This window comes from Python bivittatus, unplaced genomic scaffold (genome assembly GCF_059951505.1).
Source record: "Python bivittatus isolate LINGU-HERP-01145 unplaced genomic scaffold, Pbiv_v1 ctg000190_np1212, whole genome shotgun sequence".
Lineage (NCBI taxonomy): Eukaryota > Metazoa > Chordata > Lepidosauria > Squamata > Pythonidae > Python > Python bivittatus.
In genome coordinates, this window is record NW_028277042.1 from 10,392,440 (window position 1) to 10,414,110 (window position 21,671).

The window sequence follows — 21,671 nt, forward strand, 5'->3', positions numbered from 1 at the left end:
AGTCCGCCATTCCTTCCCCAGAAGTCCCTTGAAGAAATTATTTCTGTTCCATACAGCCAATATACAGAACCTGGCTACTCAGCTTGAAATCTCCACCTCCTGATTGGCTAATTAGAAATGAGTGTCTTCAGATCATATAAATATTTCACATGCTGTTTCACCTGACTTGGGGAGGGAAATAAGTGGTAGTGTGGAAGGGCCCCACATTTTTGTTTTTCTCTCTCCACACCTGGTTTTTTTTTTTCTTTCTCAGATTGCACGTGAAGAGATTCCTATGCCACCTCTCATTACCAACCTTCCTAACTACAATCTCATACCTGTATTTTTTTTCACCTTGCCAGATGTGAACAAGTGCCAGTTAACCCTGGAACTGTAGAAATTCATTTTGAATTCTCATCAGTAGAGTAGCCAGTTCTGCTGCTGGTGGTGGTGGTTTTATTAAGGAGCCATCAGATTTTTTTTTCTTTCCTGTTTGCTGACATACTTCAAAACAAGGTGACACATCCAGAATGTCCTTTCACAGACCAAAATGCAGTCTGAATGCCAATGGAGATGCCAGCATAACCTTCTACACCACAAGACACCATCTTGGCATCCCTTTAAGACTTACAAAGTAGTTCTAAAACAACCATAAGACAAGGCCTGCTGTACCATCATCATGCCAGTCAGATTCCTGCCTTACACCCAAAAGCAGGAATCTGATAGCAAATTTTATTGGAAGGCATAAACTTTCATGAGCTACATCAAATGCATGTCTTCTGACTTTTAGATATTGTAGACTAAGATAGCTCTTCCCCTTACAGTGTCTGCTTCACCCCACTGATCAGAATAAAGTTGGAGGCTATCCTTGTGTAATGGAAGGCATGTGCGAGGAGGATACTGGAATGAAGGATCTGTAGCCATGCTGAAAATTTCCTCCCTCTTGATGGGAGTAGGAGTCTGGCAAGATTGATGTCAGGCCCGGCCCAAGAATGACAATGAGGCAGTCCAGTCCTGTATAGTTCCTTTATTAGCTGGCACCTAATAGACAGAATCTCGCCAGACTCAACCTATGCTAAAGCAACTAGTGGCTATATCCCATGAGACTCCAGGGAGGGGCCAGTCTCAGCTTCTTCACCTTCTCATGGTCCTACTGCCAGCTGAGGAAGTGCTTCCTCAGGAATGCTCCCCCTCCCTCCTGATAACCTTGATCCTCCATTCCAGTATCCTCCTCGCATAGGCCTTCCATTACACCTTGCTAGTTTTCTCTGGCATGAAAGAAAATTCCTCGTTAAAGTTGAGCTCCATCTGTACAGCTCCAAAGTCACTCCAGGCCTATCCACATTGTATTAACTGTACCTACCCTGAGGAAGGCTGGGAAATCTTTCCAGGGCATAAAGGGGGATCCAAGACGATGGCTCAATCACCTGCAGAATTATTGCAACAATCACCTGCAGAATTATTTTTACTCCACGTCTTTTGAAAATCCCCTTTGCTAAATTGAAAGTCCAGGTCCCTGGGAGACTAACACGCTCTTGCTTTAAAATATACCTAGAATGTCAGGTTATGGTGTCCTCTGAGCTCAGAGAATGCCAAGGACTCCACAGTTCAACCCTGAGGTACATTTATTCTCTTTTATTGGTAATTTCAGGTTAATAAGAGCTAAGGATGATCTCCAGCAGAGTAAACTTGAGTTTATTTCCATTCAAAGAGCAATGACAAAGTTGATGTTTTACTTATGAGAAGATGAGGTCTATCTTGTCCATTTATCACACGTGTGTGTTTGAACTGTGGAAGCCCGGACGAAAATAAGCAGCCTAGGAGAGATATCTACCAACTCAGGCTAATTGCGCACTGGATGACTCTACCCCATTAAAGATTATACAGGGCTACAATAAACCAGTTGCTCTTCATGGAAAAGGTGGGCATCTTAGGGCTCTTGAGCGAATCCCCAAAGTGCTTTGAATTGATGAGATCAATTCAAACATCTGCCAAGGATGAGCTGTCCCTTCCCAGCAGCCTTGGAAGGCGGGGGGAGGGAGAGAGTGAGCACAGTTACATAGCAAGAAAGGGGATAGGCAAACTTCCTTGTCTCGGCCTCCTGATCTAGGAGGGGAATAAGGTTCTTTTCCCCAGTCGTGTTTTCAAGTATCACAAGACTCTATAATTCTACCACAGCGACTAGCAGTTTCCTCTTGACATATGATTTCTTGGTCCCATTATCGTAGCTTTAAACTCTTTTTTTCTCATTGACCTGGTTCAGCTGTCACTAAGCTACACGTATACGAATCCCTAAAGCTATTGTTTACAGCACTGTTTCTCAACCTTTGGTATGCCTCGTTTGGCTTATTGTGATGGTTTGAGGGCAGGCCTTCCTGGCTGTCCTTTAGTTGAAGTCCAAACTAGCATGGTCTGTGCAGTCCTGGACCTCTCCCAGTTTACCCCTATTTCTTCCTCCTGTTGACCGGGTCTTTAGGACCGTTCACGGTTCAAACTCCTGGTGCTAAACTTCCAGGCTGTTCATGTAGAAACATCCCATTATTTGAATAATTTGATTGCAGTTCATGAGTTTGTGCTAGGCTTGTTTGTGCAAGCGATCACCTCACATTTGAACCCTCTTCCATCTGGCTCAGTATTTCTCAACCTTGGCAACTTGAAGTCGTGTGGACTTCAACTCCCACAATTCCCCAGCCAGCGTGGCTGGCTGGGGAATTCTGGGAGTTGAAGTCCACACGTCTTCAAGTTGCCAAGGTTGAGAAACACTGGTTTACAGACTACAATGGTTGGCATCACACTCTTATAGATCCTGGTCTGAGGGACCATGCAGGCAAAAAAATAATAATAATCAAAATAACGCTTAATGAACAGGCCTTTACACATGCAACCTTCTCCAAGGACAAAACTCTTGATGGACCAGTTCACACTGGAATACAGATGTAGTATTTATATTTAGAATTTTAGGGTGAGGCTGGAGAACTCATGTCCTATTTAGCAGACATACAGCTGTTACTCTTAAAATCAATTAAACGTTCTTGTCTTAAAAGATCTGAGCCATGGTTGGTATCATTGAAAATAGGGATGAGGGTTTTTTAAATCATATTTTATACAATGGACATTTTACATTTTGTAGCTTTCCCAGAAGACTTTTAAAATGATTGATGCTCGATAATTCAATTAATAATTCAATAATAATTCTAGTAATCCAATAGAAAAACCACTAAGAGCTCCTTCCCAACCAAGAAGGGCTGTCTCTCTATTTTACAAGTCCTAGAATTCAGAAAGTGATATACTTGGTATCCTAGGAGACAGTTACCCAAAGTTCTTCCTGATTTAATAAAGATTTAGATCAATGTTTCTCAACCTTTGCAACTTTAAGATGGGTGGACTTCAACTCCCAGAATTCCCCAGCCAGCATGGGGAATTCTGGGAGTTGGAGTCCATACTTCTTAAAGTTGCTGAGTTTGAAAAACACTGATTTAGATGAATTAGACTTATTCATTCATTTATCCAGTGTTTTTATACAGTTGGGCTCCCAAGTTTTTAAAGTCTACATTTACATACATTATATGTTTTAATCAACTGATCAACCCAGAAGGTCTGGGCAACAGCTGTTTTGTGAAAGGCAGCTATCATACCTGTATTTTATTTCCAGATATATCTGGAATTAAAGGGAAGGAAGAATAAGATCCTTTGCTACCCATCTGATTAAGTGGCCCTGACGCCTTTGACTCATCGTGGCTACTTCAGAATCCACTCTATATCTGAAATATATGAGACACAGCAATCACAGGAACACATCATCTTTCTCCAGAAAGCCAAGGTAATACTGCCTTGGGTTAGCAACCATCAGGGTCTTATTAAGGCTAGGACTATCATTCTGAGCATCACCGGACAAGAACATCTTCTTGGGCGGCCAATCCAAAGGACAGCTGGGCAACTGCCACCAGTTCCAGGTGGAACTTCCTCGCTTTCAATGAAAGAGAAACCGGGCTACCTCAACCGGCCCGCTCTAAAGAGCGCAGAGAAAAGAAACCGGAGGCCTTCGGAAGGCCCTTCCCACCCCCCCAAAAAGGACTCGCACGTGGCCCTGAGCCCGAGCCCACCTAATGCCCGGGCTCAGCGAACCCGTGAAGAGCCAAAGCAGCCAGGCAAACTCGCCGCGACCCAGCTTTAGGATCGAGCCCAGGCCGGGTCTCCCAAGCGGCCGTCTGGTCTGGACAGCCCTCCCCGTGCAGCGGGGGAGAGGTTGGCGGGGCGCCGCCCGCGCCCGCGCCCGCTTCCTTTGTTCCCTCCAGCGCCGGCACGCGGGCCGGGGGCAGCGCGGGCTGGGCGGCCCAGGGCGCGGCCGAGCCCCCTCCCGCTACGCGCCCCGACGGCTCTCCGCCTCTTCTGCCGCTGCGTCACGGCTGCCCGTTCCAGGAGCACCTTCCCCGGCTGCCAGCCGTCTGGGCGCCCGCGGATCCGCCGGCCTGACGCTCCCCTGCCGCTGCCGCCGCCCCGGGAGCACGCCGGCTCAGCCCGGAGTGGAGCGCCGCGCGCCGCCGCCGCCTCCCGCCGCTGCTCTGACCGCGACCGAGGCGCTCGGAAAGCCCGCATGGAGAGCACGGCCTCTCGCTGGGCGTGCTCCGGTGAGCGCGAGGGCGAGGGCGGGCTTGGCGCGCAGCTGCTTCGCCCCCTCCCCTCCGCCGCTGCCTTATTGGGGCGCTGGACGACCGCTCCCAGGGAGGGGGATGGCGGGGTAGAGCGTGGCCCGGCTGGGGAGGGACAGCGGCGCCCCGCTCGCCCTCCTGGATCCAGTCCAGTCCCGCCCCGGGAGGATGGCTTGGATTCCCAGCGGGCGCCCCGGGGACTTATTCCCGGAGTCGCTGTTTTAAGAGCAGCGACAGCGTTTTGCTCCACGTGCCTCCCGCGGGTTGGGGAAGCTCAGCGCCCCCTCCTGCAATTGCCGCCTCCCGGGGACCAGTGGGAAGCATCCACGCTCCGCCAGCCTGAAAAGCGGTCTTTAGGGTGGGGCCGGGCATTTCGCTGCTCCCATTGTCTCACTCGGGCGGGGGGGGGCTCCTTTGCACGAGGAGAGCCGGGGGTGGGCGTGCGTGCGTGCGTGCGTGTGCGTCCACCTGTGCGCGCGCTGTAGCCTGCGGCGGTCCTTGTTAATTGGCTCGTGGACGTCCCCGTGGAAACATCTGGGGCAGAGGAGAAAGTCCGGGCAGAGTCTGTCAGGCTAAACATGCCTCCGGCGGTCTTGCGGCGAAAGCCATTCTTTTGGCCCAAGGAGTTCAGCAGCAGGGGGGAAACTTCGGGATCACGGGGAGTACATTGCACGTATGTATGCAGAGGTGGATGGGCGCGGGAGTGGCGTCCTCTCCACTCTCTCCCTTCTCCGTCCCTGGCGAGGAAGACAGCGCGGGAGCCAAACTGGATTTCGCTTTCTCACTTTCACTTTATGTGATGGAAAGTCAGGGCTGAAGTTGGAGAGGCAGGAACCAGAAGAGCCTGGGTGGGATAAAAGCATTGTGTGAAGGTGGAGCAGGCGCCTTCCCGTCTCAAGGGTGGAAAAAGAACAGCCCAGTGGATGGGAGGAAAAGAGCTTATGATTTAATCCCTGGAGCTGGCATATATATACAGTACATACAGAATTTGGTTTCTGGGTTGTGCAGCAAGCAGATCTTCTGCCTGCATAGGGCTTCTGGTCTGCAGTAGAGCAACCTCCCTAACCAGGGGGAACGCTTGAAGTTTCTGTTGCTCTTTCTTTCCTGTGGTGTGGAGTTTCTGGAAGAGGAAAACTCTGGTCTGAGGTCTGGCAGCAGGGGGAAGAAAGACTGGGGAAATATCTACAGGTTAATCCCCGTCTGGTACTTGGATACACAGCAAAACAGATACCAGAAGGCAAACAGAACTAATCTGGCCTAAAATGAATGGATTTTTATTTTTTGGAAGGAGTTATTGTTGGTTAGGGCTGACTTTCTAGCCAAATCCAGCTGCCCAAGGCAGTCTATCAAAATTCAGAGTACCAAACCTTGGGAACGAATTAGTGGTATGCAATCATTTTTAAAGCCAAGTGGAAGCAGGTGTTTATTCTGCAAGGGTGGGCCATTTTTGTAGATGTTGCTCCATTGACAAAAGGTTTCAGGAAAAGAGATGAATGTGTTTGTGAGGACGGGCAAACCGAGGCTCAGTTTCTCATGTTCCTCATCTCAAGTCTAGTGTGGACCCGTTTCCTGGTCAGTTTGCAAATTTGGAAAGGGGGCAGTTGAACGGATTTTCTGTCCATTTCTTTCAGTAGTTGTATTGCATTTTTCCTGAATACTTTCCTTTAAAATACACATTGTTGTGGCATTTTTCATTAATATTACTATTCTTTAAAAAAAAAAAAAACCTGGGCATTCAGACCAGGAGAATTTGAGCGTATGTGTTAATCCCTTTTGCATGAGGATTTGGGGTATGCAAATTGGCTAAATCCATGCAAATTTGTTTTGAAAGTGTCTGTTTTGAAGTACAAAAGATTTATCTCGAGGCAAACCAGAGGTGGCTCAGTGTTTCTAATCTGATTGCCAGCCATTCTCCAGAGTTTCAAATCAGTCTTTTTTAGTCCTATCTGGACCTACCTGAATCTTTCTGTCTGCAAAACAAGTGTTCTTCTCTGAGATGCGGTGATTCCCTTTCAAGGTTTCTAGAGATTAGAAAACTATGTATGTTTCTTACTGAAAGAGGAACCTTTCCAAAAACTCTTTTTGGTGAATAGCTGGATTTTATTTCTCTTTGCTGGAGTGAGTATATTATGAATTCCCAAAATCTGACTAGTAAATTAAGTGGGTGTACTTTAACAATGTTATGTGCCACTAATTAATATCTGATATGCAAACAAAAACAAAGTATTAAAAACCCCATCTCTCCCCCCCCCCTTTTTTTCCCCTCCTTAGTTCTTTTCTTCCACTTTTCTCTTCTTCTGGGAAGTGCTGTCCAAATTAGAACCAGCAGCAGTTATTCCAGTCTGTGTAAGTAATGTGCCAAGATTTAAGGGTTTGTTTAGTTTTTATTGGGTGAGGTGGTTCTGCTTTAATGGCAAAATATGATAATAGTTTTCAAGAAAGATTTCCCTGTAAAGACTCCTCAGTCAAAGGAAAAAAATAGCTGAGAAATGAAATCCATTCCCATAACTATTTATGTGGCTACAGAGTGAATATGTTCATTTAGGGTAAGAAAAGAATGATGTGTACCACTCTTGAGCATGTGTCACTGCTTAAAGAAAGCAACAGCATTGCTTATATATGCCTATTCAAAAGTAATTTTCTTGAGCCGAGAATAAGTCTTCCTTGTGCCCAAGTTTTATTAAAAGGGCAAAAATCCAACTCTCCACAGTGCTTCTTCTGTGCGGTGAGTACGGTTGGCCCCTGCCAGGGCCATGTTGTTTACAAAGTGATCTAGGACCGCTCATAGATCCTGAAGCCAAAGAGGGCAGAGGTTGCAGAAATATTTATGTTACACCCATCCAAAGCTTGATTGGAACATGGCGGAGCCCATTGCAGATGAGATAAAGCAGATTGTGATTTTTTCCCCTAAATCTTGTTTACCCTGCTCCCGTGTGGATCCAGCCATGGATCTGTTCTCTTTGAAGTTAGCCAGCTTCCCATTTCTATAGTTTAATTAAAATAATATATTGAAAAGTTAAAGGTTTAAAAAATGGCAGTTTGATGGGCACTATATTGATAGAAAGATCTACTGACTATCTAATATTTACAAACACACACCCTCCCTTGGAGCTCTCCAGGTCCTGAACAGCCTATAATTTCTCATGTTTTCTTGACCTTCCTGTGCTGGCCAGTTTCCTGTTCTGATAACCTACTTTTTCAGATGTTTTCTGCTTCAGGAACTAATTCTAGCAGGGTTCTCTAGGGACATTTCTATGAGAACTTCAGAGTCTCAGACATGAAAAGTGGAAGGGAGAAACTGGTCCTTTCTTCCAAATATATGAACTGGACCTTAGTTACCCAATATATTAAGCTGCTGATGTGAGCGTCTCTTGCATTTACATTTGAACATACAAGTTGGATATGAACTCTATTGCAGGTATAGACTTTGCCCATGTGAATAAAGACATTATAGTGTAATTCCTGGTTCAACATACATATTGTGGGATGACTTAGGAAGGCCCAAATTCTTGATTATTTGTTGGAAGAGAAATTGCATTTAGATTTTGTTTCCAAAGGAGAATAAATGTTTGGTGAAATTCTCACAAATGGGATGGAAACTCCTTATGCTTATTTACAAAGTCAACAAGGGGTGTTTCACCTGTCTTTTATTGTCCATTGTTAACTGCTGGGAATTTACTTATTAATTTATTAGATTGAAGGCCACACAACTCCAAAATAATTCTGGGCAGCTTACACTGAAAAAAAGAAAAAGAAAAAATAGTAAACAAGAGAAGTATGGATGTCTGGACACAAATTCCAAGTACTTTACAAAGTACCCCCCAAAAGAGCCTGAGAAAATAGCCATATTTTTAAAGACTTCTGGAACATCATTAGGGCGAGAGCCATATGGATTTCTGGGGGAATGCTATTCCAGAGGGCAGGCATTGCAAAACTTCCTGGATCCTGTTAGATGACACTGTTTGATAGATAGGACCCATAGCACACTGACTCTGACTGAGGGCCAGAAACCATGGGAGAAAGGTGGCCCTCAAATAACCACACCCTAGACCATGAATCTAGTAGGTGGATGCAGGGAGGTATAAAATTGATACATTTTGAACTAGAAGGCTTCTGGGTACAGTTCAAAGTGCTGGTTATCGATAATGAAGCTCTTCATGGCTTTGGGCCTGGTTACCTAAAGGACTGTCTGTCTTCCTTTAGGACAAGCTTCCATAGTTCAGTTGGGCATAGTTGGCCTTCTCCTGGTCTCCTCCATTCAGCAGCATCATCTGACAGGACCTAGGAAGCATGGCCTTCTCTGTCGCAGCACCTGCTCTCTGGAACACCTTTCCTACTGAGATTTGCCTGGCCCCCACCTTAACCATATTTAAAAGAGCCCTGAAAACGTGGCTCTTCCCCTTGGGGTAGTCTGAGTGGCAGGTCCTGCATATTGTACCATTTTAAAATTCTTCTCTTCCAGACAGCTGGGGTGTTTTGCTTGTATTTTAGTAATGGTTTTACCATATACCGCCCAGAGTCAGTGTGGAGTTGGGCAGCCTCATCAGTTTAATAAATAAATAAAAGCTTCTCTGTTCAGCAGCTTCTCTGGCAACTCATCCTTCTACTAAATCTCAAAGAAAATTCCTCCCAGAGGCTGTTCCATCTTTTCATCGTTCTGCATGACAAAGTAGCATCTTACCCCTTGCTGGTTGTATGTGAGACATTGCTCCTAAAGTCTTCCAGCAGACACCAGCATCTGGGGGAATAAGAAAACAAAACCCTTATCCTAGTATGTAATGTCTAGACAGATCCGAAATAAGCCAACATGAGCCATCTCTTGAATGGCAGATCTCTCCCTCCCAGGAAGTATGATTTCTTGAGAAAGCATCCCAAAGTCTCCAGTGTTCTGTATTTGACAGGCACTACATTTACCACCTTTTTTGCAATTGTAGCCTAAAGGAACTAAAAATATTTTATATCGAATTGTGGCAAAGTAGTTCTGTTCAGGCCTCAGCGATGTATTATTAAATGTACTATTTTGCTGACTCCAAGATGGTTATTCTTTGTTACTAAATGGTGGATGGGAGATTTCCCAGGGCGATTGGCTGTTTCAGGAGCAAGGCAATGATGATGAGCGGCAGAGAGGAAACAAGCAGGTTTCAGCTTTGCAACAACAGCCAAGCTGCCTTATCCAATTTTGCAGCCTTCACTGAAACACGGGAAGCGGGTTTGGATTTTCACTCAACAGATGTATTTGTGGCTGGTCTTCCCTTTCCTTCAGTTCTCTTTTCAAAATCTTTGCTGTATAATCATTTACTTAACCCAGTAGTTAAGCTAGCTAAAACAAACCATAAATATATCTGATCACATACATACTCAGATTCATCCCTTCTTATCTTTAATTTTCTTAATCCTCTCCTCTTTTGCCTGGTTCCTAATCTTTTTCGTCTGTTGCTTCTCCTGCAGTTGAAATATATTCAAGTGCCATAGGTAGCTATTGGGTGGCACAGTGACATCACGGATCCGCGGTGGCCCATTCTCCATACAAAAATGCAGTTCTGGGCTTGTTCTCAAAATCTTTTTCCCTGTACATTTTGTTTTAATTCAGTTCACTCTGAAGTTGTAATTCACGTTTGGCCTATCCCCAAAACGTGATCAATTGAAAGTGACCTGGTTTTGCCTTCCCTGCAGCAAAACTCTTCTGCTAAAAATATAGTGGATTGTTATTACAAAGCAGAAGTGATGCTGGTTATTGTAATCTTACAGTTTTTCTGAAAATATGTCTGCTAGCCCGCAAGGTACCATTTACAAAGAGATGTTAAATGGTAGGCACCAGACACGATGTCATCTCACACTTTCCCTCCCCCGCAAAAGAATTAAAAACGGCCCACATTTTTGCAAAATTGACTCACGACAATCTTGTGGGATCTCATAGGGGAAGGTTGAGATCTTGCAAGGTGTTAGATTCTCACTTTGAATCAGTGAGACATTCTCGTTCCCATGAGATTTGGGGCTGTTTTCTTTCTTTTTTTTTTTTTTTGCTGGTGCTTCTGCCTTTTTACATGAAGAGTCTTGTTTGGAGCAATGCTTCCCTCTGAACTTTGCAAATAGAAGGGAGGATTCTTTTCCCCAGATGTTTCTTGTGTACTATTGCTCTGGATTGCATTTCTCCAGGTCCATGAGAGCTTTATGGGTCAAATCTAGTGAAGAAAAGAAGGACTGTGCGTGTGGTTATTACTATTTTTTAATAGATGGCTGTTTGTGATGCTGTTTCAGGACTAGCTAGGTGTTATTTGTCTCCTAGTCAACCTGTATTACATGCAAGAATCCAGTTTGAGTAGGTGGGAAGTGAGTCGAGACCAAAGCACAGTGCTGTTCCTAAAACAGCATCAGCCCCCCCCCCCCCAAGCATCGCTTTTATACCTCTCCAACGATGCTTTTGCAGCCTACTTTCAAACTGTTCCTCTGTCTGCCCAGATTAAAAGCTGTTGCAGGGCGGGAGATAGGGGTTTGTGGTGCATGGAAAAGAGAGTCATGGAAATACCCCAGGTGTCTGAACCTTCTGCAGAAATGTTTAAATACCGCTTTTCAGCTAATAATGTTATAGAACCAGGTTGGTGTAGTGGTTAAGGCATCAGGCTAGAAACCAGGAGGCTGTAATTCCAGTCCCGTCTTATGTGCAAAGCCAGCTGGGTAACCCTGGGCCTGTCCCTCTCTCTCAGCCCTAGGAAGGAGGCAATAGCAAACCACTTCCAAAATCTTGCCAAGAAAACTGCAGGGACTCGTCCAGGCAGTTGCCAGGAGTCAACAGTGACTCGAAAGATAAATAGATAGAAATAACTAATTACTTCGCAGGGAGAGGGTTTCACGCTGGTAAGGAAAATATCCCTGTTACTAAAATTAAACTTTTAATCAGGCAACTAATGATTTAGGTCCTCCAAGAACATTATCCATTGCATGCTAAAAGTGCAAAATTATTGCATTACAGGTATTGCACAAAACTGTGCTGCCAGGTGTGTGCATGGCCATGGTTTCTAAGACACATATGCTGTCAGAGTGGGTGATGCTGAGAAATGGAAGGGGGTCACAAGCATCTTCAGCTGGAGCAGCAGCATAGAGAATTATAAGTCATGAACAATTATGCTGACTAGCATGGGCCTTTGGCTATCAAAAAAAGGACACAAAAACATTAAATTAAACATGTTGTGGAGCAAACCAGATAACTACTCTAAGCAATCCCCCTTCTGTACTTGCTGGGCTGTCCTCCTTCTCCCCACTTGACTTTGTAGAAGACTGGCCTTCTAGTAGTTCAGGTTGATGATTGGGAGTGTTAGAGAAGAGACACATCTGGGGGTGGAGGACAATCAGTTGACATGCAAGATGCAAACTGGTTAACATTTGGCAGGATCTGAATCTGCTAGCAGGGCATTAGATTTACATTGTACAATATCAGCTATAACCCCAAACATACTTAATAAGGAGGATGCCCCATTGAGTAGAGGAAGATACTTCTAAATGGGTGTCCCTGAACTTTCAGGCCAAGGAGCCTACTGAAAGTTTGAGAACATGTTATGGGCAATCTCACAAAATGGTGCCCCAGGCTTGCTTATTCATAAAATGGCTACCCTTGAGGATAGGGCCAGTCACAAAACCCTTTTATCAGAAATCAGATTGGTAAGGGTGTTCCCTTCCTCCTTCTGTCATCCCACAGCTTAATTGTTTGCTATGGGATGATAGCAGCTTGTTCATGAGCCCTTTGAACCAAAGGAGAGGCAAGACTGGACAATATGATTCTCTATAGTCTAGATTGAATCCATTGTTCAAAAATTGAATCATGATTATGAAATTGAAGAAAGTTGTATGATTTCAATAGCCTGACTAAATTTTTCTTTTCTTTTAAATTTAGTATTAGATATAATTTAGATGTGTTTTTTCATGTAAGTTTTTGTTTTTTAGATTCGTTTAGTCATTAAGGTGTTTTTTTAAAAAAAAAATCTTTTAAAATGTTTTCTTTTTCTGTTTTCCTGTTCTCTTAAGTTTTTAAATCTTTTTTCTCATGGTTTTTCCCCTTAAATAGCTTAGCATAGAGGGTTGTTTTCACAATATTGGATGGATGGATGGATGGATGGATGGATGGATGGATGGATGGATGGATGGATGGACGGACAGGTGGCTAGGTTTCTTCTTTAAATCATGTTGTGTTTTATACAACTGTAATATAGTTATATAATCATAAGGCTAATTATATATAATACTACAACGTAATAAGAAATGTTAATAACTTTAAAGTTTGATAAATATTTTCTTTAAAAAAGAACTGCGGTTTGGTGTAGAGGCTAAGACGTAGCTTCAGTCCGTTCCATTTACTCAAGAATAAGAGCATTTAAACTCTAGGAGGAGGCGCTGCGTCTCAATAAAAGAACAGGATTATGCTGAATATCTTCAAAACCATTGCCTCAGTCTGTTCGTATTATCTCACAGCGCATCTGTGTCTATTTCCTTGGATCCCAATGGCACCATGATAAGAGATAACAGAGGCAACACGTACATTGTCTCTGCTGCCTTTATAGCAAAATAACCGTTAGCTCCCCATCAGATCTCCCAAGCTGAAGCTGTTGAAGGCTCTGGGCTTGCCGCCTTCTTACCACAAGAAGCATTAGCAAGACTGAACAAGCTTCTCTATAAACTCAGAGACAACCGGGGCTGGGAGCAAAGTGGGTTGCTGGCATCCTTTCCACCTGGGCTTTATGGAATTAGCCAGAGAGTGCGCGGATCAAAGACTCTGCCCATTCTGGCTCTAATCTCAGGTCAAAGCCCATTCCCGGGAATCTGTTAAGATGTGAGAAGATCTGTCCCCTTGCAGTTTAGAGGAACATAGGGAAACGGGGGCCAACCTCAAAACTAATACACTTTTGTTTCAGGTATATATTTGTCCACCAACATGCCACCACATCTGGAAGGCACTAGGCTGGGGAAGGCTGGTATAGCAGGAGTTTAAAAAGCTCAGGCTTGAATGGCTTAATCTTACATGAACAATGCATTTAATGTCATGGTTTTGCAGTTGTAAAGTTCCTTCACAGCATTCCTTCTTGGCCAGCATGTGCAGACATCCATCCAACAGTAGAAGAGAAGAGAGGAGAGATGGTGGAAAGGAATCGATATTGTTTCAATAAACATAGATTTGAGTTTTACTTCGGGGCTTGACTAGCACTCATCACCTGAGAAAGGAAAAGTAAACCTGGTTATTTATTGCTCTTGGATACCATATAAAAACCAAACTTTGAGTCCTCAAGAAATCTGGGCTGTTGCTGATGCTCATGTTGCCCTGCTTGATATCAACCTAAATCATTTTTTTTTATTTCTCCCTCTCCCTCCTTTTATTTTTTTTAGATGAAAAGGGCTTCCTGCCTTGCAGAAAAGAAGAACTTCAGTGCAGGGATGGCTTCTGTTTGATAAATTGGCTTCTTTGCCACTACAGGAAGGTCTGTGGCAAAGAGTATGACTCCATCACAGTGACATGTTCAGGTGAATGACTTTTGGGTGCATCAGGCATGTTTCACACATGGCCATTCAGTTGGGATGTCTGTGGCCCCTGATCTTTGCTGTTACTTATCACAGGATGGAGTTGTGTTGTTGGGTGGCTATGCATAACATGATGTCAACCTTTAGTGAGCTGTTTCTTGAATATTTTGTAAGAGTTGAGGAGAACATTAAAGAGAAGCAGAGTCCTACTTTCAGAACACTGCAGAGGGATCATATTCTATTCCACATCAAAAGTCCCTGCATAAGGAAAAGTAGGCACATTAGGGATAAATGTTCTAGGTTAACCTCACCTTTCCCAAAACATGCTACTGTCTATGAGCAGGGAGATTTGGATAAGAAAACAATCAGCCTCATCAGTAGCAAAAATTCTGAATATGTCTCAAATTGAGCTACATGTAGTGAGTTTTCAAATCATGAAGAATTAAAAAAATATGCATAAGGAACAATGTCTTTGCAGGAAGGCATGTCAAGGAGGTTAAACATTTGGGAGTACTTTCGCAAATGAGACATATTAAGACTGTGTACTCAAGGTCACTTAATGCAAATTAATTACCTCTTAATGGTATTTAATTATTCCATCTTACTTGCCGTTAAGAGTACTGGAATTTTAAATGAGGGTTTATTGGTCAAGGGAAATAATATGTTAGCAACGGTGAAGTTACAAATGTGATGTGTCATGTCTTCTGTACTTAGCAATATAGAGAACAGAACTGTGACCTTGGGTAAGAGCATTTTTCCTCTATAAAGGTACATAGACATAAAGCAGCATGTAAGGCAGAGCAACAACACAGTCAGTTTGAAAGGCTGTCACATAAGATTTGACTCTTTAAGTTGAAGAATTATGCTGGGACAGATTTCCTCTTCTTTGGGGACAAACACAAGTTTGACAACATTCATTGTGGATTGCCAGTTGATATTGTTGACCTGAAGAAAGTAATCTCTAGTCCAAAAGAGTTTTATGGTACCTTAAACTATCCTTCCCCAATTTGAATGCCCTCCAAATAGGTGAACTTCAACTCCCAACATATCTAGGAAATTGAAGTCCAGAAAATATCTAGGGAATTCTGTGGATTGATCCACTTATCCAGAGGGTTTCCAGGTTGGGAAAGATTGCCCTAAAGACTTAGCAACTTTAGTATGGCATACATGTTCATGCAGTCAAGTCTTGTTCATCACATTTGTTTGCATCAAGTGCATGGATACATACGGGCAAAGTTATAAAGACAAAGAAATGTTGACGGGTTCTAGAATGTAAACAAGTGAAATCTCTAACAATTCTATTAAATTAAAATAATTATGCAAAATGAAGACCACAGACTCTCACAGAAACAATCAGTGATAGGATAGTGCATAGTGTTTCTTGCAAATAAGCATCACTCAGACCGGAGAGAGTGCCTATTTCTAACAATAGTGTTAATAGACAAAAAATCATAATCCGATTTGCTACAGAAGCATCAGTGCAACTATGGGAAATGCAAATGCTGGGTGAAGTCATTTTTGCAAAACCTCCAGAAGTACACTTTAAGGTGTAGAATATACAGTATTAATAACCTGCTTCTTTGTTATTTCTATCTCCTACCGGCTTTTGGGAAATGTTTGGTGAATGCTGTATCATTGCAGATCTTAAGAAAAGTATCTCAGGGACAAGATGGAATCTTTTCTCTGTACAGCTTTTTTGGACAGACTATGTGTTGTGGTTATGATTTAGATTCAGTTCTTCCCCGAAGTTTTAAAAAATGCATTTATCCATTTATAGCCTGCCTTTCTGCTCAAACTGAACATTAATGATGGAATTAATCACTTCATCACCTTCAGCTAGAGGAGAAATAGGATCATAGCATTATACAAATGAAAAGGGCCATTTAGGTCAAATCCAGGAAATCCACATCAGGAAATCGTACATTAAAGCATTTCCAGCTAGTATCTGTCCAGCCTCTACTTGTGCATATCTAGTAAAAGGAAGCTAATTGGTTATACTATCAGTCTGCTGTTACTATTGAGGTTTTCCTAAAATTCTACCAGAATCTGCCTTCCTAGAACTTACTCTGTGTCTTGAATTATGGGACAACTGAGACAAAATCTCAACCTTTTTCTATATGACAACCCTTCTGGCATTTGAAGAGCAATATCAAATCCCCTCTCCCTTTCTCTTCAAGGCTAAATATACCCAGTTCCTCCCAGTGTTTTCCCCAGAACTTAATTTCTTGTCTTTTGATTGTTCTCATTGCTGTTCTCTGAATTGGTCCTAGTTTCTCTCAATTGTCGCTGAAATTTAGTGCCCAAGACTAGTCAGGGTGAACTGATTAATTTAGAATTTAGAAGCTCTACTGATGCAGCTTAAAACTGCATTTGCTTTTTTTTTTTTTTTTTTTTGGCAGTCATTTCTCATTGCTGACTCTACAATTCCAGGATCCTTTTCATATCTTGTAAATACTGAGTAAGGTATTCCTCATCCTCTACTCGAGCTTTTGACTTCTTTTTCTTAAGTGGATAATTTGGAAAAGTACTCAGCATTACACACACACAAGTATGTATAAATAATGTGATGGTAGAGAGTTTACACGATGGAAAAAAGCTAGCTTTATCCAAATAGCATGGTTGCCAAGGGATTCTGTCATCCCTGCTAGAAACACTGCATAATGAGAAGTGACTTCCAGCCAAACACTCAATAATGAGAAACAGCTTCAGGCGAAATAACATGTATTTATAAATGTTACTTCTAAAGAGTGGGGGAAGGAAGAGACTAAGTATTAAACCATTACAACATTAAACATACTCTCAGAAACTTTTTTTATAGTAGTTTTATTAAAAATTGCAATTATATACTCTAAGAAACCATAGTGCAGTTGCACACTAGCTAAGAGAAACACAGTTGTAGGAAAACATTTGAGGAATTGTCAAGTCTTCTTATATTGCTTCCTCCCACCATTTTTTTTAAGGAATAATGAGAAATTAGGGAGTGCTTTTCCTGGTCATATTTACTAAAGGCCATTGTGTGTTAAGGATACATTACTAGGGAGGAAAGACCTGTTTTTCAGAAATTGCTAAGTTAGTTTACTGCGTATTTCCATATGGATGCACAATCATCTTTGTTCCTGCAGTTTGGGAGGTTAGTTTAATCCAGAATGAGGGGGAGTAATGATACTTCCAAGACCATGCTCCTTTTGAGCAAAATATCTTCCCTGATGATGAGCTTGAGAAGATTAGTTTCCACAAACTCCTTGGTAAATCTGAAAGTGCTAGAGTCTCAATCTTCTTGAAGTCTCGTGCAGTTTCAAATGGCTTTACAAAGAAAGTGCAAAGAAACTCCATTATCAAAGCAATTTATTTCCGAAGGCTAGCTAATAAGGACCACCAACAAGGAAAGACTATCATGCTTTGAATTCATTTTATGAAATCCTAAGTCTCATGTGACTGACTAGTGTTGGACCCTAGCCTAGATAAATATGGACCTGATTCAGGCTGGCAGTTCTTAACTTCATCTTCTGTAGTGCAATCGGCATTTTCAGGTATAATCCAATTTCAATTGCCTGCACTATAAAAGAGGCCCTTCAACCTTTTATCTTGAACTCATTCCTTTTAAAACAGAGTATTTTATACTAGGATAATACAGGAATTGATAAGCCAGGAGTCCCTGTCTTTTCAGGAAGTTCAATAGCGGTTACTAGGCATTCTCATAAAGGAGGCTTCCACATTCACAACATGGTTGTTCCAGTGGCTGTGGTCACTCCATGTCATCCTTCAGAATGCTTTTTAGTGTTCTGGATCATGTTACCTGTTGCTTTAAAAAAAAAAAAAATCCCTGGGCCAATGGACATATTTGCAAATGAAGCAGGTGGCTGAAATCACTGGTCATTTCAATTTTCCAAAAAATGTTTATTTCCCTTACTGGAAATAAGGAAAATGCTGTAAATGGGCATTGTGCTTTGCAAAATGTCAGCTTACTCATGAATGTATTTTTTTCTTTACGTTTTTCAAGTGTGATGGGCAGCATCCTATCGGGCACTAAGAGAGACCTGTGATCAGCGCTCACTGGCATCATTTTCAGGAGTCTAGAAATAGGTTTACCAAACTAGCTGGCCACTTTGCATTGGTCAGAAGGGGTTCCATGAATCAAAGAAATGTTGCTAGGAGGGTATTGGCAGAATATCACAGTAACTGCCTAATGACAAAATCAACCAGGAAGTGATTTGCAAATTACCTCTAGTCTGCTGAGTCATTAATGTCTAACCTAATATCCTGAGTTCTTTAATGGCTGAAGGAAAGGAAATGATGAGAAATTTTTGTTTGTTTGTTTGTTTTTTGTTCTGGCTTTTTAAAGGAAGCTGGTCCCCACAGCATCTGTTCAGAAAGAATTCTTTGTGCCTATCTGTTATAATGGATGTGTTTCAAGGGAAGCAATTCAGGAAGGCAGAATTGCCAAGATAGTTTATTAGGGGGAAAGTGAGAGCAATAACTGCTGATGAAAACAAAAACAGCAACTCTGATAGGATAACATTATTCTAAGGGTAAAATACTGGTAGAAGCAGGGTTTATTTAGTGCTACAGCTGTGTTAACACTTGGTTAGCTTTATACGTGTCTGTGTGTATGTCTGTGTGGCTTATGTTGTTTCCATATAGCTGTGAGGATTACAATGGGTGAAGTCAGAAACAAATGCCTGTTCATTTCAATAAGAGTACATGGGGGCCAACCACTTATCCTGCTGAGAATCAAGCCAGTCCTCACCCAGTATGACATAAAAGTGAGGGAAAGAGACATTTGGATCTTGGGGCAGGTAGGTAGGTAGAATGACTTGAGTTATAGAGTTTATAGTTTTTCTTCGTTACTTTTTTGTATTTGTGTCCTTGAATCTCAGGCCGTGAGCCTTCTAATTCAACTATCAGTCAAAACGAAGTATAATATGTGCTCCTTTGGTTACCATATGGTTCAGTGTCTTGTGCAAACTCAGAAAATGGATTAATTCAGTAACCAAAATAAGTGCATCATGTTGGTCTCAGTAGGTGGTCGCTTCCTGCTGGTGATCTACATTTTGGGAGAGGAAAAGCCAGATTAAGCTAGGTATATGAGTCCTAATTCATATGGAGGCAGAAAACTAGTTGAAAGGCTTTGAACAAGGTGGAATTAGTTGAAAGGCTTTGAACAAACGGGCAATTTTAGATCAAGAGTATTTGTTTGTTATTAAAAAGGTATGTCATTTCTCAGGGGAATTTCCAAAACTGTTTTCAGAAGATAGCATGTATATAAAATGTTTAACAACATGTTAAAGAATGGGGGAAAGCCACCAAAATCCAATCAACAGTAAAACCAACATTTTGACTGTGACAGCTTCAAGTGAGAGCCTTGATATATTTTGGATATTGTTGTCCCAGCCAGCAGGAAGAGTGAAATAAGTTGGCTAACTGCAGTGGATGTGGAATTAAGCCAGTTCAGCACCTTGGACAGTTCTACATTGACCTATAACCTGCAGATTCAACCAGTCAAATTCTGTGCTCAGAAACTAAGCTGGACTGGATATGGGCTGAGTCTGGGTTTCTATTTGGATGGGAGATTGCCAGGGCTATAGGCTAGAGAGGGAAATTTTTAAAAAAATCCCAGAGGAGGATAATGGTAAACCATTTCTGTAATACTACCAGGAAAACTTCAGTGGACAAGTCCATGAAATTACTATAAGCCTCAATTCTGTGATTTTTGTTTCTCCGCTTTTTCTCTGTGTTAATGTTCTACCCCTCTTTCACACACACACACCTTTATCCCTCACAGTTGTAGTTAAAGGGAGAGTTCACCATCACCATTGCCTATTTCACTTTACAATCTCTATTCTAGAGATGAAATCTTCATTCAGAGAATGAATTAAGACTTCCACATGTGACTTCTGGGAATTGAGTCCCAGCACATCTGGAAGAAGCCTACTTGAGAAGAACGTTCTAGCATATATTCTCTTCGCTGTTTTCTTATTTATAAAGAGGCTTTTAACCTAGGAGCTCATTTAAGAAAACTTAATTATCTTAATTTGCAAGCCATATCACACCTCATTTTGTTGTGCTGAAGCTCATATCTCCAAATTTGGAAATTTGCACTGTGACAAATCTGATTTTAGAAGAATTCTAAATGTTGCCTACCCTATAATTTGGCATAAATCGCCTGCTTTGTCTGTTCAAGAAATGACCCCATTTGGTTGTTTCAAGAACAGCCATAACAGCAATATTTCCTGGAATGGTCTCCTTTGAGCCTCTGCGGATGAGAATAGAACATTTTTTTTTAATTTCTGCTGGCCATCTGCAGCTTGACCATGCTTATCTTTTCATTAAGCATTTGATTGAAAAGCTGAGGATGAAAATTGCACTTGAACCGGGAAGAGATTGATATGAAGGAGATGTGAAAGCAAATCTCAGAAGGATCCTGACAACAGCAACAGAGGGAGTTGAGGTCATTAGAACTGTCAGGTCGCATTGGGTCCAGGTAGTATTATGAGCATGTCTGCAAATCTGGGACCTCATGTTATAATTTGCTTGTGCTTGTTTATTTAATTAACTGATGCCCTGGCAGTCCATCCAAAATGGCATTTGAGACAGCCTACGGTGAAGTTTAGTTTGTTACATTTATCATTCTATTACGTATAATATGTATAGCTCCCACGGCGAGCAACCTTAGTTTCTCCAAACCCACTCAATATTCTGGCCAACAATTAGGTAACGTGGAGTCCACAAGCACCAGCATACTGCCTTCCCTACCTGATTGTTATTTTGTAAAGATGCTTTTAATTTCAAAATTAAGGAAAAGGTTGACAGCCTCCGGCATCATGTTTATTTGTCACAATGCCCTTGGATGTCAGAAAAGTCTCATTGGAAGAGGATCATTTGTCTTTTGGTACATATTTATTATTTGGGAACTTAGATGTTGAGTGTCTGGCTGTACTTACCATAGTATTCCTTTTTGAACAGGTGTGTGTGTGAGTGTGTGTGTGCATGTCTTCAAGTTACTGTTAACTCCTGGCGACTGCCTGGACTAATCCTTGCCGTTTTCTTAGCAAGATTTCAGAAGTGGTTTGCCATTGCCTCCTTCTTAGGGCTGAGTGAAAGTGACTGGCCCAAGGTCACCCAGCTGGCTTTGTGCCTAAGGCAAGACTAGAACTCAGTCTCACAGTTTCTAGCCTGGTGCCTTCACCACTACACCAAACTGGCTCTCTTTTGAACAGGTAAAGCTCCCATAATAATCATATTGTAAGTGTCCCAACTAAATGCTCTCACACTTTGGAAAAAGGTCCTTGTTCCTTCTCTAACCACTACACCCATTTATTTACCCATTTCTTTCTGCCTGCCAAACATTCCCTGTTTTCCTGGCACTGTGCTAAGAGACAACTTGAGTATAAAACCTCTTTTTATCTTTCTCTAATTCACTCAGTCCAGTGTTTTCTTTCAAATACAAGATATTCTTTTCCTCCTCATATGCTATACTGTTTTGTTTAAAATCTAGCCCAAAGTAGAGTTTCAAAAATGTACTTTTAGTCAGAAGATACC

General features: G+C 42.2%; 1 protein-coding gene across 3 annotated transcripts in view; it reads left to right on the top strand.

The window, feature by feature from the left end:
* Positions 1–4,212: 4,212 nt before the first annotated feature.
* BEAN1 (brain expressed associated with NEDD4 1) overlaps positions 4,213–21,671 on the top strand; it is a 30,655-nt gene continuing 13,196 nt past the window's right edge. The window contains exons 1-3 of one of the 3 annotated variants that reach the window (XM_088136010.1): positions 4,224–4,607; positions 6,900–6,974; positions 14,001–14,135. In XM_088136010.1, the coding sequence (XP_087992136.1) occupies positions 4,574–4,607; positions 6,900–6,974; positions 14,001–14,135 (244 nt within the window). In that variant the 5' untranslated portion in view covers positions 4,224–4,573. Of the gene's footprint in view, positions 4,608–5,235; positions 5,302–6,899; positions 6,975–14,000; positions 14,136–21,671 lie in introns of those variants that run through there. The other 2 variants (XM_025169206.2, XM_088136009.1) reach the window with 2 other exon arrangements.